We start from the raw sequence: 16,077 nt of genomic DNA, 5'->3' as shown, positions 1-16,077 counted from the left end.
TGTTAATGAACTTGCTGCAGCTGCACCACATCTATAAATGGTCACGTTGCTCTAATCATAATGAAGAGCAGACTGTTTTTTGCAGAACAGGATTTTTATCAAATATTTTTCTCCATTGGAAACATCTAAATTAAGACAGGGATGTTCAGAATAGCTGCAGAAAGACAAAACAGGATAAAAGTGTTTGCATTGCTGTTGCAGGGCTTCTTTTGTTGGAAAGGAATCAAAATCAATTTCAGCAAATGGATTAAAGAAACACATGCACACCATCCTGCCATAGAAAATAAAAAATAAATCATTTCGGGTTTTTCTATGTTATGTTTAAACTGATTTAATTCCTCATAATACCAAATGTGGATCCCATTGGCTCATGTGCACCACTAATATAACTCATGTGTATTTCTCTTATCACGTACTTGCTTCAACAAACACAGATGTGGCAGCACCATTTGCCTTCCCAGTGGACCTGCAAGCGTACCCCACGTACTGCACAGTAGTGGCCTACGTCACTGACCTCAGCACTATACGCCAAAGGCTGGTGAACCGCTTCTACAGGTGCGTCCTCTCGGGTTATCAGATACAGAGCATGTGTGAAAGAGACCGACCGTAACAGCTGCGTTTTCCTTTCAGGCGGCTCTCCTCTCTGATGTGGGAGGTTCGCTACATAGAACACAACGCCCAGACGTTCAACGAGCCGGGGTCATTCATCGTCACCACCGCCAAGTTTGTCTCTGACCTCATGCTGCAGTTCATTAAGTGAGTACGTTTAATGTCGAGCGTTACTAAATCACAGTTACGTGATGTTAAAATAATCATCTGAAATGTCCTTCTTACTCATCAATGAATGTTTCATTCCCCACATGTAGCTTTCCCAACAGCTGCAACAGTCGACTTTTTGGGTTTAATAATTTGATATGAATATTTTTTAGATCATTGATCCTGTCCTATCACAGAGGAATAACTCCTGATTCCTCCTCATTTCTTCCACAGGGACCAAAGTCTGACAGACATCATGCCCCTCTATAAAACTATGAAGAAGGCAACCTTCTCTGACTCTGAAGATGAGGTGTGTGTGACTGTCCGTATGCATGCTTACACTGCAGTCATTCACACGATGATCCGGGCACGTTAAGCGTAAAGCTTTGAAAACAGACACTAATCTCGCTTTTTTTCCTTCTTTTTTTAAATTATTGAGCTAAAAAATATAATTAATTAAGCTGACAGAGAAACATGTTAGATTATTTTTCTTTTATCCTATTTAGGATGATGAGGAAGAGGACGAAGATACTAATACTCCTGGAACATCCACACGAAACCACAAGGTAACATATGTAACAGATTCACACGAGCAGGTCGATGCAGGTTCAGTATCAGAAATGGCCGTTTACTGTTTTTTTACTAATTCCCACAGGCCCGTCGACCCATGCAGCGCCAGCTGCGAGCTCGACCTCATTCGTACGACCCTCACGCGTGGAAGGGACGCTGCAAAGAGCTGCTGGATCTCATCTTTCAATGTGAAGACTCTGAGCCCTTCAGAGAACCTGTAGACCTACAAGAGTACCCGGTAACTATGCAACAAACCTCTCGCTTTTTGTGTTATGTGTGGTGCATACCTGCGAGCTCAGAATCAAACTCAACTCTCTGGAGCTGATCTAAATTTTTAGCTCCTTGTAAATTTCCATCACAATCACATTGATTTGTGTTTTCAGTTACCCTATTTGGTCCTTGAATCGCACAGTCTGGGGCACAAGTGGCTCCAGTTCAATTATGAGGAGTGCTGTTTGAGGCAAAGGCCTCTTCATTCAGGTTGTGAAGGAGATGATGTGAACAGACTCACAGCTTCAGTGGCCTTGAGTTCTCTTCAAAAGAAGAAGGGTGCAGTTCTTTCACTTCTGGTTTAGATTTTTTCCTTTTCAGCTCATTGACAGTAAAAACTTCAAACCTCTCTATTCTCTCACTTCTTTCCCATTTCTGTCTCTCTCTCTCTCTCTCTCTCTCTCCTTTCTGTCATCTTTTGAAAACAATTCAATGAAGGATGAAATATCCCAACTGTCCCTCTGCTTCTTCAAGGACTACCTGCAAATAGTTGAATCACCGATGGACTTTGGCACTGTTCTCAACACGCTGACGGAAGGAAAGTACCAGTCTCCCATCGAGCTCTGCAAGGATGTCAGGCTCATTTTTAGCAATTCCAAAGCTTACACGCCCAGTAAGAAGTCTCGGGTGAGGGTCACAAACACACACATTTACAGCTCATTATGCCTATAATATAGATTTTATGGGTCCATAAAATTAAATCCTCAAATTAATTTTTTTTAACTTCTTCAGATTTATAGTATGAGCCTAAGGCTTTCTGCCCTGTTTGAGGAGCATATCAGCCCCATCCTGGCTGACTACAAAGCCATCCACGGCCTGACTGATAAACTGACCAAACAAGGCACCGATAGACAGACACGACACACTACAGACAGACAGACACGGCACGTAATGAAGAGGAGGAGGAGGAGAAGCGAATCTCCTGCAAGCAGCACCGCGTCCAGGTAGATGATATTCCCCCCTCACTGGGACTAACTTTCTCTGCAGCTTTAAATATATATATTTTTTAACCTGATGTCACACTCGGTTACTTTTTGATTTCATTTCTAGCCCAGAGAGAAAGAGACGCGTATCGTCCAGAGTGAACGCAAAGAAGGAGCCTTCGCCTGTCCCTTCACGACCCTCCTCTCTGAGGCAGAGCATCCCCGTCAAGCAGCAGCCGCCTCAGATGGTCAACGGCAAAGCAGAAACGCCAGCTCCAGGACGCACGCGTAGCGCTGCGCGCCATACTACACACTCACTACCCTCCTCATCCTCATCACATAACGTCATGAACAGCACGCCGAGCACAACAGGTATCATCACAGATGTGTTCAATAAATACGATAACACTCCAGGAAGTCACTGCAGCAGGCAAAGGAGTAGTTGGCCACAGCATGTTGCTGTTACATTTTGGTTTTTATACACACACAAGTTTGTGAGTCAGAGTCGCTGACAGTCACCTTTTGTTACCTTTGGACAAAGCTAGGCTAACTATACGCTGCCTGTTTTTCAGCCTTTATGCTAAGCTATGCTAACCAAAGTGATGTTGAATTTCTTATCTGATGCTGGACAAGAAAGCACACTACATCTCCTCGCCTGTTACCTAGCCTGACTGTTTATTTCCTTGTTCTATCTCCTTCTCATTAACAGAGTCGACTCGCTCGTTGCGGGCTCATAACTCTGTGCCAGCTTTGTCATCACCAGCTCCTGAGAAGGTGACACCTTCCCAACCCACAGAGAGTAGCAGCGGAAGCACTCGACGGAAACTCAGGACACCTGTTCGACACACACCAGGTAAGAGATCACGTCACAATGAAGTGACCGTGTAAAGCAAAGGTTTGCCATCAGGACGTAAACATTTACGTTTCTGTTCTTTTCCATCTCAGGCTCTCCTGGCAGCACTTCATCTCATAGCACAGTCCACCTGAATGGCCACAGTGGTCATGTGACCCTAGGTGTGGGAAGAAGGGGGAGGAAGTCGAGAATAGAGCCGCCAGTGAGTCCACCAGAGGTCTCAACCCCGGCCAGCCCTTCAAGACCGCGAGGTCGCCCACCTGGCAAGAAGAGAGGCAGGAAGAGCAAGCAGGAGGCGGAGGACACAAGACAGAGCGGCAGCCGCAGGAGCTTTACCCCTGACGACGAGGTCGACCCGTCTACAGGCGACGAAGGCGGCATGTCTTCTGCACAGGAAGTGTTGTCGGACTCTGGCATGGCGTCGACGCCGAGACGGCGTGGCCGGCCCCGAGTGGTGAGAATCGAGGAACCTGCTCCTCCTCCTGAGTCACCGGAGCCCTCGCCGCTGAGGAGGAGCAGCAGAAGGGCCAACGAAGAGGGCACGCCTCCGCTCCAGACCCAACGATCCAGCCGGAAAGAACCTCCTAAGGAGGAGGAGGAGGCAGGCGACGAGGCAGGAGGGTCCATGCGCACACGTAACCAAGGTCGACGGTCAGCCTGGTATATGGAGGAGGACTCTGAGGAGGAGCAGAGGCAGCTGCTGTTTGAGGACTCATCAATAACCTTTGGCACCTCCTCAAAAGGGCGTGTCCGCAAACTGACAGAGAAAGCCAAAGCCAACCTGATAGGCTGGTAACAGAGGAGACACGCAGGCTGGGACATGTTCGCTCGTGCGCTGGAGGACTAGGAGGGCGGAGTGGAGGAAGTCACGCTTAGCGGTGTATGCATTTGTGTGTGCGTATGTGTGCGTACATCCATGGAGTCGCTGGTTCAGCTGCTGCTATTTGAAGCTGAGGAGAGCAAAGAGTTACCAGCCCACTCCTTGTCCACCCCCCCCCCCCCCCCCCCTTCCTCTCTTGCCCAGTAAGCACATCTGTACGACATCCGATGGCATGTTCGCGTGTTCCAGCTCCTCCTACATTATTGATCCATGTTGGATCCCGCAGGAGCGCGAATCACAGAATCTCATGTCGACGGTGTTGTGACTCCTCTCTTGTGAACCACTCTGTCTCCTTCTGACCTTGTACACGGTTTGGTGTCAGATTGGGTAAAGTTGTTGGTAGTTGGAGACTTTTAGTACTTGAAAAAAAAATCACGAGGAGGCCAGATGTATCTTATCTAACTTTTACTATTTTTGAGGACTTTTCAAGCGTCTCCGCCGGACAGATGGAAGATGCCCACGGAGCTGAACGCGGTAATGGACGACGGGACTGCTGGCCTAACACGTCCTTTGCCCGCTTCCCCCTCTCTCCCTCCCTTCCTCATTGTTCCCAGTCTTTTTTTATACAACCTGCTCTCTGCTTTTTCTAAGATTTGTACGTGATCACTGCTCTCTGTTTTGGAAGTCTTACACGTTGGCTGACCTATCTGTCTGCGCTAAAATACCAAATGGTGTACCTTTTTGGAGGTACTGTAGATCTGTAGGTTTTGTTTACTATTGATGTGTGTGGTTGTTTTTTCTTTTCCTTTCTTTTCTCTTTGCATGTTATTAGAAAGAGGAAGCAACTTTTTTTCCTTTTCCTGATGCTGTTTTTACTGTGGTGAGGAGGAGAAAAAGGATGCATGGGTGAAAAGGGTCTCTATGTCTCTCTAGTTCATGTTTCAAAGCGTCCTCAACATTAGCAATACCTTGTGCCTTTATGTCTTTTGTATGGGTGTGTGCGTGCATGTAGGTGTATGCGTGCTTGGCTTCTGCCCTGCGAAGTACATGTGCCTGTTTGTGTACGAACTTAGTTGTGACTATGCGGGTAATTGAAGGAATGTGTGTATGTTTTTTCGTTTGTTTGTTTTTTTAATAACACAACTGAGCGTGTCATTTCAGCGTGCAAACAGTGGCATACAGTTTGATCGTTGTGAAAACCTCTCAAAGAAATGTATTTATAGCAGCTGAAAAGAAATTTACTGTTGTTGTAAGCATACCATTACTCATGTCGATATATTATCCTATAACCAACCTATTGTCAGTTTATACCTAAGGTACAGAGGGGTGGAGCTTCGGGTGACTAGCTTTGAGATGCACTTACCAGAGACCGGTTATCAATGCAGTCTTAGGGAGTAACCATGTGTATTTTAAAATCTTTAAACATATAAAGTTTTAAAGTGTCGATATGTTTCCACGGTGACTCCAAACTTGTACGCACACACATAGACACACGCAAATCTGTCTCGCATGTTCTAGCACTTTCTCACGCCTGCAGCAAACAGGAAGGAGACGGATCAAACTGGGATCGGACTGAATTGGAACTGAAAGCAAACCGGAGAAAGAGACAAGTCTTACCTTCATCTTTCTGATTGTGTGCCTTTGCTAGTCTGGCATATTGAATCCTTGCTTTCTCCTCTTTGGGGCCTTTATTTTTTTAGTGTTTGTTATCGTTTCGGATCTCCCGGTCCCGCTCGTCGCTGGGATCATAGAAACTGGACTTCGGGGAGCGGACTAGACCTGACAGGCTCGTGAGGAAAATAATAAAAAGACCGAAACATTAACATTTTGACAGGGGACAAACATATTATGTCACTCTTTGTACACACAGGTGAGAGTTTATAAAGATGGGTTTTGTTTTTTTTGTGGGTTTTTTTCTGTTTTGTTTGGGGTTTTTTCCCCACAGCACGGAGTGAGTGAATGCCAGAATCCATGAGTTTCCACTCGTGTTGCAGGACTGACTGGACGGAACTGGATGGTAGCATCAATATACACCTGGTTCTTTTCATAGGTCTTTTCTCGTCACATATTACTAAACATATATCTCATCTGTTCATCTTTATTGTCAATGTCTTTTTTTTTTTGTTATGGATTTGTCAATGCCAAATTCTGTCTTTGGGCACTGAAGTTGTAGAACATGGCTTTTGAATGTGTTTTATTTTCTAAAGAGATTTTATTGTCTCCATCGTGAGTGTGTTGAGCTGTTTTGCATATGACGCGTTGGCTGTTTTCTGTTTGTGTCCCTGCCATAAAGGACGATATACCAGTGGCCGCATATGTGAAGATGGGTTTTTTATGCTCTGCCACACCTATTTCAGATGTTCTGGTGGTTCATAATTGCTTTGTTTATGCTGTGTTTGTGAAGAGTTTCATTCAAAAATTGCCTAAAAACACTGACACTATCCTCCACAAATGACATGAAAATGAATTTTATTCTTATCATATTTGCCTATGATAATATTTATGTTGTGGAGAAACTTTATTGTAATAATTCATGGCTTTAATAAAAAAAATCACTCTAAAAACTCTTCAGAAACACAAAGATTTAAAGATTTTTATCATGTGATGAAAGCAGAGATGGGCTTGCTTTGACCCAGGATTTTCAAATTTGAGGTATGAGTTTATTTTTAAAGGGGACCTCTTACTCTGACGTCCATGTCCATGTATTCTGTTGTAATGGACTCCATTACAATAGTTTTGCCTAATTCACAGTTCAGAATTATCCTTTTTACCTTCTACTGGACCTTGGTGTAGTTCTAGTTGATCCAGTGACTTAAACAAGCTCTCCCTCTGCTGTTATGCCAGCTTTCCTTTTATTGTGTGGCTCCCGCAAACAAACAATCTGTGGGCGGAGCTTCTGTGCTCAAATGACTGTATAAGGAGGTTTCGGCTTTCACTGACATCATACAGAGCCAAGAAATGAAAAAACCTTTTGGAAACAAAGTGTTTAGATGAAGCCTGAGCTTCTGGCTCAGATGGGCCACCATAACATATCCCGATGTCATTAATTGAATCGGCACCATTATAACAGTTTATAAATATATCAGAAAATAAGAAGTTTAATAGATCCCCTTTAATGTGTTTACATGAGCCAGCTGAAAAATAAACAGTACTCCAGAACTACATGGGACTGTGAGATATCGGTTACACGGCCATATTAAATTAGGAACTACTGGTGTGCTACTTTGGTGTGCTACATAGCCATTTAATCCCCATGCAATAAGGTGATGGGCAAGGATACTGTATGTTTTTTCCATCTGTTTTTTTCTTCACTGAAATACAGTCAAAGTGGGAATGCAGTGGGTATCAGATGTGGTTATTTCTGCTGTGACACCCTGTTCATCAGATCATCACACTACCTGTATCCATCGCATGTCAAAGTAGATGCGTTGATATAGCGTAGCTGGTCATATTACCTTAACCGTGGCAGATCAATGTGCAACCTAATCATTTTAAAGGGGCCTTAAAAAGAACTCACTGGTGTATAAGCAAGACTTTGGGTGTTAAGCCATTCCCATTTCAAACAGACATCACACACATCTGTATCCAGCTCTTTATACAGTGGAGGTATATATGCCGTTAGGTTTTCAGATTCTAATGTAAGATGGTGGTGTTACTGGTTTAGAGCAGCACCTCTAACTTGACGCTACATTTCAGAGCTGTAAACATTCACACTGGCCTGTGCTAATGTGTGGCAGAGCTGTGCTGTTTTGGCATCACAGTGTTTGGTTAAAGGTCACTGTGTGTGTGTGTGTGTGTGTGTGTGTGTGTGTGTACGCGCCTGTATGTGTGTGTATGTGTGTGTGAAGTGGCTTCATGTTAGCCACCAGGAAGAATTTTGGGGATGTTTTAAGAAGAGGAGGGGAAGGGGTCTTTTTCATGTGAATTGATGAGGTCGTCTTTGTTAGTTTGGATACTTTTTTTTTTTAATATAAATATATATATAAAGGAATTAATGCAAAAAAAAAGAAGCATAAGGCTAGAATGTATGTGTAGGGGAGTACTGCTGTCCTGTTAGTTCATACCAATATTTTAAGTGAATAAAAAGTTGTGTTTCCATATTCACTTTTAATGCTTGTTGCTTCTTTGTTGTATAAAGATAAATAAATAAATAAATAAATAAACAAACACTATTCCACTGACGCTCGAGCTGTAGGTGGAAAATGAAGTGCAGAAAAATGAACAACACTCCCACCTAGCGATGGAAAACGGTAAGTGCACAGAAATCACTTCCCGGTCCTCGAAGCCCACACCTCCGGTTCTTCCTGACGTGGCGAGCCGCTAAAGGTCCTTGGGTACCTCCGTGGGCTGCGGCTATTGGTTAGAATACCTGTTTGGCAATTTTTCCAAAAATGTAAATACACAGGTGGCTGGAGGCGACATGGGCTGGAGTGTGGTTTATGTAAATAAAACAGAAGTGAAACCGCGCCGCTGTGTTCTGGTTTCCACGCGCAGCAGACTCACTCAAACGCAATGTTCGACACACAGTCGGAGGGAAGACTTTAGAGCTTAACAAGAGGTAAGTGTCACAATTAGAGTTAGTAAAGAGCTTTCGCGGTTACCTGGTTTGACCTACCTACCTGCGGGGTCACGTGTCCTTTAAAGTTTTACCTGCCACAACTTTATATAAATTTAAAAGCTGAAAGTAGTTGCCTACGCTCAACAAACCCTGTATTTATTTATTTATTTTTTATATATATATATCGACTAAGTTAATTTTGGCGCTCACTTTCGTGCATGTACCTTTGGTTTCCCGGCAGGTGCCAGCTGTGCGGTCATGCCTGTGCTCAGGGCCTCTGCGGTGCTGCAGATCGCGCTGCTGCTCTCCGCCGTGCCCGCGCAGTACTTCATCTCCCGGTGGAGCGGCTCCTCGGCGGCTCAGCGCTACCATGCGACCACGCGGTGAGATCAGTGCGCCAAAAACCGGCTTTTATTTACCGCATCGAAGTTTGCAAAAAGGGGAAAAAACAGCCTTTAGTTGGCTGGATGTGAATGACCCACAGCAACCTTTTATGTGAACTATTAGATAAAGTGGGAGTTATCAGAATAAGGACTGTTGTGGCCGTTTTCTTTCCGTTTTACTAATAAAAAAACATTTTTGGTTTCAGATTGCTTCGAATATGGAGAGAATGGAGAAAATCATACATGAATGTAACTGCATGGTCAGACTGGACAAGCCAGCAGATGTCCAAAGCCATGTGAGTGTGTGAGATGAATGGCATTCAAATGAGGGCTGAGATTAACTCGAATCATCGCTCACTCGGGATCTCTGAGGCTACAGTTATTTGCATAATCTTGTTTCATATTCAAATCCCACACACCTAAAAAGTGATTTCTGGTGTTTTTGTGGAAACACGTGCGTTGTATTTAGAGACTGGTGATGTGTTTGTTTCCTGAAGGTCTCTGGTTGGATTGGGACAGGAAGATCAAGCGGGGCAAGGGTCACCTCCCGTGGAGACCATGCTTTTTGACAATGACCTGGGATTCTTTGGAGGTTTGTGTCTATAGCTCTGCTATACTGAAGCATTTTTAACCAGCCACATGTGATACAGTCTGTCCATATCCTCATTCCCATAGGTTAATGTGAAATTTCACCTCCCCATGGATTGATTACCAAAAACTAATGGATGTTTAATTCTAATTTTTTACATGTGTCCTCCTGAATTATTGCACTTTGAAAAGCACTAAATTTATAGTAATGTGCAAAAATCTTGAACCATCCCTGATATCTTTATATTTTGCAAGGAAAATAGGAAATAGATCCAGTGAAACATACATGGAAATACAGCATATGAGGACAAAACAGAGTTTGTATGATCCTAAAAAGCTTGAAAATCAATATTTGGTGTGTACACTTTTATTCTTCAACACACAGCCTGAACTCTTTTAGCCAAGCTTTCTTGTTATTTCTTTAAGTAGTCTTCAGGAATAGTTCTCCAGGCTTCTTGAAGGAAATTAAGCTCTTCTTTGGATGTTGGCTGCCCTTTAGTTCTATTCTCTGTCAAGATGATCCCACAGTAATGTTGAGGTTCAGGCTCTGGGGAGGCCAATCCATGACTGATGGTGTTCCACTGTGTGTTTTTCTATCCAGGTATGCTTTTACTGCATTGGCTGTGTGTTTGGGGTCATTCTGATGAATTAAAGCTGTTGCCAGTCACACATTTTCCAGATGCTACTCTATGGTGGATCAAAATATGATGATGATGGTACATTGCTCTGTTTGTAATTCCATTGGTTTTGACAAGATCCCCAACATCACTGTATGAAATCCAGCCCCAAACCATGGCATTAGATGGATCAGCTGAAGATGCAGCTCTCAGGCCCAGTGTCAGGTCTTTGTAGCATTTTCTTCTGTTTCTTGACTTTGGATTGCTGTAGGTATTTTTTTAAGGCCTGTCGTTTCTTTTGCCCTAAGAATCACTCCACACCATGTTGGGATATAACAGGTTTTTAGCTAAGCACTTTGGCAATCACCTTATTAGTATTTATTTTTCTGACAACTTTTAACTTTTACTTCCACAAATCTGTACTTTTTATTCCTTACATTTGGTTCAACAGTATCGTTTATAGCATTTATGCTCAGGATTTAAAGTCGGCCGGAAGGAGTGCTCGTTTCTGTATGTTGTGTTTGCGGTACTTCAGCATCTAGATAGCTCTACAGATGGGAGGAAGCATGAATGGGAGTGATGCTTTTTTTAAGTGGCAGGCAATTTCAAATTCAACATTTCTATCAGCTCGACAAACATCAGCAAACACACAAACTGTTTGTGTGCAGTTTGTCTCACGATGTGTTGCTGTCTATGGGTCCAGCTTCTGTATTTGCAAGAAGAGAAAAAAGAATGAAGTGTAGCAGAGAATTTGCATTTAAGAATATGATGCTTAGATTCATTCACCGAATTCCAACTTTAAACCAACTGTCTAATGCAAAGATACTATAAACAGTGTAGGGAATGCATATCGGCCAGGATAGCTGTGAAACATCTGCTGACGTCTTGGTGAATTCAGTTGTGTAAATCCACAAAGAGCAGCAGGTCAGCTGATCACAGCCTGTGCACTCAGAAAACCTACCGAGGTCCTATTAGAAATTATTGTGAGTTGTGATTCTTCTTTCCCACGCTGAGCCGCTATAAGGATCTTAGGGTTCCCCCGCCTGCTGAATCCCACTGTAAACCCTGACTGTTCTCATTTTACTGTTTAGGTGTGGAGGCAAACTCACCCTCCACCATGCAGGCATCAGAAAAGTTATTTTTTTCAATTCTCTTTCACTGCAGGTGTCCTACATAAAAGATTAGAATTTAGATGTGAATAGTATTTGTATTCTCATGAACTAATCTTTTATCATTACATTATTATAGCATGGCTTCATCCATTACGGTTTCACACTGAAGGTCAGCAGAAGCAAATATGGATGACAAAAATAGATGGATACAACTTTATAAGTATGGCTTTTTGCAGAGCAGTGTGCACTACTTCTGTATGAAAGTGTGTGGACCCAAGAGTGGTATGATTCACTCACTCAGACGAAATCCAGAATTTCAGGGTGTGAAGGCCCACTACTAACTACACCCGTCTTTCCACAATAATTTAGCAGCAGGACTCTTTCCTGAGAAAGATCATGGGATTTTAGTTTTATTGCCTGGCAACAGCAGAGAGCTTTCTAGAAAGACACAAAAGGAAATCCGATCGTGGTTTTTCATTAAAAACAGATCTTATTCATGCATGTCATGTCAGTTCTGTAGTAATCTTTTCTCTGTCTTTATCACATCAGCATCCAAAACGGCGCGCAGCCCTCGTCCCCCGTATGTGTTTCTGCGGGTCGGAGAGGTGGTGTTGGAGACAAAAGGCCACATGGTCGGAGTAGTGGTGAGCTGGGACCCTGAACTGCGAGCTCCTCCAGAATGGGTTGACAGAATGTACTCCGGCTCTGATGTCAGTAGCCTCCTTCACTTCCTCTAATCATTTATTGGTAATATATCATTTAAGTGTTAGTAACGGAAGGGTGTGTTCATATAGGACACAAGAGCAGAAAAGACACCTCATTACAAGGTGATCTTTGGAGGACCTGGACCCTCCTCTGTCATAGTTGCATACTTGCCCCAGACACAGCTGGAGCGCATCACAGGGATGAGGGTAAGTCCTAAAAATCACAGCGCATACAATCATATATATTAAAATAGGTCTTGGGCTTACTGTTGGATGTTTCCAGCCGGACATTCCCACCCTGGAGAACTACTTCACGCACTTTAATGGGAAACGCTTTGTTATGCAGCCCTGGCTCAGAGAGCTCTTCCCAGAAGACGAGGAGGATGATGAGGGCGAGGACTTTTGACTCTGGAGTATGAAAGCCTTAGCCAAGAGACAGTTTCATCCTTTGGCTTCTGTGGTTTTCTTCAGCCTGGTTCTTCTTTTTGTTTGTCTACTGGAGTCGGACGAGTGGACACAAAATGCCGTCTTTAAGAGTCATCGACCCGCTCAAGTAAAAATAGGAGTTAAAAGTGATCATTGAACTCTGCTTTTAACAGAGTTGAAGATAAATGATCAAAGATGAAGAAATGTGATTACGCTTCTGAATTACTACATTTATTTCTCTGAAGTTTACAAATACAAAATAATTTAAAGTGTCTACCAAATATGTAAAACAACCACGTTGACAGACTGAGATTCTTTAAATTGCTTTTAAAGTCAAAATAAAATTATTTTTTTATTTCAAGAAAGTGTTGGCTGAATTAAAATTACTTCGGAAAATCCATACTTTTTTTAAGCATTACATCTGTCATCTCATTTTCCTGCTCGTGTCTCTGAGGCTGAAGGAGACGGACACCTGCGAGGAAGCAGTGACTGTAGGTAAGCTGGGAAAGTGAGAAGGGGCTGCAGACCCCTGCCCCCCACCACCGTTGTCCTCGTTGTTCCTCCACTCTTTGGTTTCGTCCTCTCTAACCAGCAGAGGGGGTCCCAGACTTTGTCCCAGGAGCTGACTGACTTTGCTGGCCTTCAGCTGAGCATTCTCGACTGCAGACACACACGCACGCAGCCTGCAGCACACACAGACTTGCTAGTTACGATCACACCATTTAATGAAAATAATAAAGAGGTACGATTGTGTTGTTTTGTTTTTCATACCTCATTTGACTCAGGCATTCAGCACTGTGGTAGAACTCTGGTGTCCCCACAGAAACGCTCTTGTCTAGCTTTTCCAGCAGGATGCTACATATTCGCTCCATCTTCTCAAAGTCTGAGAAAGTCACTATGACCTATAAGATATATTACAGCACGGTCACATGCTGCTCAACACGTCTGTGCTGCACGTTCATCGGTGTTTGTCCATATACTCGACCTCTGCATCCATCCGATACATGTCTGCGTCTCGGTGGAGAAACCTCCTCACTGAAGTGTCTTCTTCTCTGATGTCATGTTGTCTAAGCAGAATGGATTAAAAATAAACACATGGTCACGAAAATTACCGTGTACTTTGAAAAATTAGCTACTGTCCCTTAAAAAAATATAAACAAAACAAAACTGTATCAACTTAAAACACTGCTTTACTGGACACCCATTGCTTTGCAAGCATATTTAATGTGCTACTTCTGCAAATTTGAAGTAATTGTGCAGTTTACGTTTTTACAAGCGCTGAAATCCAAGTTAGTTAGTTTGCCAAAATCATTGACTTCAAATATACAAGGATGGAGACAGCGATTTCATTACAGATTTATAGTCAGCTCAGAACAAAATCTATAGTTTCCACCTTTGTAACTCTGTGAACAGTGATGCAGCTGTCAGCCAGCTGCACTGCAAACATTTACTGTAAGATACTGTAGCAATCACTGTTTAAATAAAGACCACATGTATAACGATTAATGTTCATCCTGTAAAAACTGTTTTTAATTCAGCGAGCTGACTTGAGAGTGGATCTGCCCGGATTCTGTTCTAATATCACAGGTCCATCAGGAAACTGTGTCTGATCAGTTTCCCCATATTTTTAATCATCACTTTCTGGGACCTTTATTTTGTCCCTATCAAATGTGAAATTAGGATTAGGAAAGAGTGGCTCAAGCCGATTTAAATGACTCTTCTTCCCTCCTATTTCTCAAGATTAATATTTTAGTCAGCTGAATTAAATTGGAAGCTCTGCTCTTTATTGACCTGTTGGTGAGTCCCAGCATTGGAGCCCCCCCAATTTGCACACTCAGTGATGATAGAACTTACTCTGATCAGCTTTTCTATAACAGGAAACTCAGAACTTTCTCAGAAGTTAATTAAGTTTTGAAATGACGTTTATTTATAAAATCAGAGATTGCTGATGGATTAGGGCCCTAATTTGATCTTGACATTTTCTTGCATATGATCTGGAATATTGTGTCTATACATTAGTTTCTGTGCTGCTCTCTTGGCTAGGTCATACTTAAAAAAGGCAATTTTGACTCAATATGATGTTTATGTGGATGAATCAATATAGGCACCATGTAAGATCATTATTGTTAACAGGTATCGATGTGGGAACAACAACCTTAACCTAAATTAATGCTTCAGCAAATGTTCTTCTATATTTTTCTCAACAGACTTCACCACTGGATGTGTCAGGTTATTACAGGGTAGCAGAACTTTAGTCTGTGATGGCCACCCTAAGGTTCCGCCCCTGCATGCAGCTGTAACAGCAGTAGAACCAATAAATACACAAATAAGTACGGTTATTTCTCATCCTCTTAAGGGGTTATTTTAAAATTCGAAATGAAACTCTTCTAGTTGTATTCTCGTTTTTAAATATATCATTAATAAACTTTTCATCGCTTCTTCCATTGCTGGTAATCCTAAACGAGTTGGCTGTATCTGCGGACGTACTTCTCTCACTGCTGCCTCTTTAACCGGTAATAGCATAATGCTAACAGTAGCTAGCTAACTTTACAGTTTGCTCCTGCTTCGCTCCAACTTCTTTTCTCACCTGAGAGCCTGTAAAATGTATCCAAGTCGCCGTGAAACGCTGTGGGTTGCTTCGCTGACGGACTCCTTGCTGTTGCCCACGCTGACCCGCACCGATGCTCGGTCAGCCTGGCAGCGAACCTCCGCTGTCCCTGTCACCTGGACCTCCCGTAGACACTTACCGGGACTCTGCCGACTAACCGCTCTTACTTCCAGCCCCTGCTCTTTTTCGTTACCGGAGAGCTCCCGCCCGGCCGGTACTATCGCCGCGAAGACGCGACTCTGACTTTCCATGATGGAGGGTTAAGCACAAACGACAGCCCTTGTGCTTCCCGCTGCTATAGCAATAGCCGCAATGGTCTTTGGGATTTGTAGGCTACCTGTTCTAGTGCGGCGAGAGCTTAATCCAGCCCATTTTTACATGGAGAGAAGGAAGTTGTCAACGGATTAAAAAGAATTTAAGATGTTGTGAAATGCACATGTCAGGGAAATAAAAGGCTTCCCTACCAGGAGCAGATGTAGTTATTAAGCCACCTAATTTAGTTATTAGGTGGCTTAAACTACACAGGTTAAAGGTAAGTATAGTTACCTGCATTGCATTCGATCATTTGCACTTTTATAATAATAATAATAATAATAATAATAATAATAATAATAATAATTATTATTATTATTATTATTATTATTATTGTTGATGTTGTTGTTAGCCCTTCCAAGAGCTGTTTGAGGCTGAAGAGTTGGATTTTGTTTTAAACTTAGTATTAGCTTCAGGTGTTTGGCATCTGGGTGAGATTGTTAAACCTATGAATAAAAGGCTTGAGAATGCATTGATGTCAACAATGGATAAAAATCAACAATTACACCTACATTTACACTCCATATGTAGATGGCCAGGCCATGGTAAGAAACACTATCTCCTTTAATAACAATAA

The 16,077-nt window shown here is 42.8% G+C and overlaps 3 protein-coding genes across 3 annotated transcripts in view; 2 read left to right on the top strand and 1 right to left on the bottom strand.

The window, feature by feature from the left end:
* phip (pleckstrin homology domain interacting protein) overlaps positions 1–8,292 on the top strand; it is a 37,447-nt gene extending 29,155 nt beyond the window's left edge. Inside the window, exons 31-40 of the mRNA XM_063494789.1 lie at positions 435–555; positions 631–756; positions 991–1,066; positions 1,263–1,322; positions 1,412–1,564; positions 2,071–2,223; positions 2,329–2,540; positions 2,647–2,891; positions 3,229–3,372; positions 3,465–8,292. Of these exons, the coding sequence (XP_063350859.1) occupies positions 435–555; positions 631–756; positions 991–1,066; positions 1,263–1,322; positions 1,412–1,564; positions 2,071–2,223; positions 2,329–2,540; positions 2,647–2,891; positions 3,229–3,372; positions 3,465–4,168 (1,994 nt within the window). The 3' untranslated portion in view covers positions 4,169–8,292. The remainder of the gene's footprint in view (positions 1–434; positions 556–630; positions 757–990; positions 1,067–1,262; positions 1,323–1,411; positions 1,565–2,070; positions 2,224–2,328; positions 2,541–2,646; positions 2,892–3,228; positions 3,373–3,464) is intronic.
* Positions 8,293–8,501: 209 nt separating this feature from the next.
* si:dkey-261l7.2 (uncharacterized protein LOC569751 homolog) lies at positions 8,502–12,560 on the top strand. The gene is made up of 7 exons (XM_063495526.2): positions 8,502–8,750; positions 8,992–9,133; positions 9,340–9,429; positions 9,631–9,725; positions 12,000–12,160; positions 12,245–12,361; positions 12,438–12,560. The coding sequence occupies exons 2-7, from the start codon at positions 9,009–9,011 to the stop codon at positions 12,558–12,560; spliced, it is 711 nt and encodes a 236-aa protein (XP_063351596.1). The 5' UTR covers positions 8,502–8,750; positions 8,992–9,008.
* Positions 12,561–12,995: 435 nt separating this feature from the next.
* On the bottom strand, positions 12,996–15,473 carry irak1bp1 (interleukin-1 receptor-associated kinase 1 binding protein 1). Its single transcript, XM_063495525.1, has 4 exons — positions 15,168–15,473; positions 13,566–13,647; positions 13,352–13,482; positions 12,996–13,263 (listed from the first exon to the last, which is right to left on the bottom strand). Exons 1-4 carry the CDS (start codon positions 15,437–15,439, stop codon positions 13,005–13,007), a joined length of 744 nt encoding a protein of 247 aa, XP_063351595.1. The 5' UTR covers positions 15,440–15,473; the 3' UTR covers positions 12,996–13,004.
* Positions 15,474–16,077: the final 604 nt, after the last annotated feature.

Source organism: Pelmatolapia mariae, linkage group LG15 (assembly GCF_036321145.2).
Source record: "Pelmatolapia mariae isolate MD_Pm_ZW linkage group LG15, Pm_UMD_F_2, whole genome shotgun sequence".
In the NCBI taxonomy this organism is placed as follows: Eukaryota; Metazoa; Chordata; class Actinopteri; order Cichliformes; family Cichlidae; genus Pelmatolapia; species Pelmatolapia mariae.
The sequence above is the reverse complement of the archived record's forward strand: the minus strand, read 5'-3'. Positions and strand labels throughout refer to the sequence as shown.

Excerpts from the sequence above, each read along its gene's own strand:
- si:dkey-261l7.2 (XM_063495526.2), top strand. The coding sequence starts at position 9,009 with ATGCCTGTGCTCAGGGCCTCTGCGGTGCTGCAGATCGCGCTGCTGCTC. Across the intron at positions 9,430-9,630 it reads CAGCAGATGTCCAAAGCCAT|GTCTCTGGTTGGATTGGGAC; the intron begins GTGAGTGTGTGA and ends TGTTTCCTGAAG. Across the intron at positions 12,362-12,437 it reads AGCGCATCACAGGGATGAGG|CCGGACATTCCCACCCTGGA; the intron begins GTAAGTCCTAAA and ends GGATGTTTCCAG.
- irak1bp1 (XM_063495525.1), bottom strand. The coding sequence starts at position 15,439 with ATGGAAAGTCAGAGTCGCGTCTTCGCGGCGATAGTACCGGCCGGGCGG. Across the intron at positions 13,648-15,167 it reads TACATTTTACAGGCTCTCAG|ACAACATGACATCAGAGAAG; the intron begins GTGAGAAAAGAA and ends CATTCTGCTTAG. Across the intron at positions 13,264-13,351 it reads GAATGCCTGAGTCAAATGAG|GCTGCGTGCGTGTGTGTCTG; the intron begins GTATGAAAAACA and ends TGTGTGCTGCAG.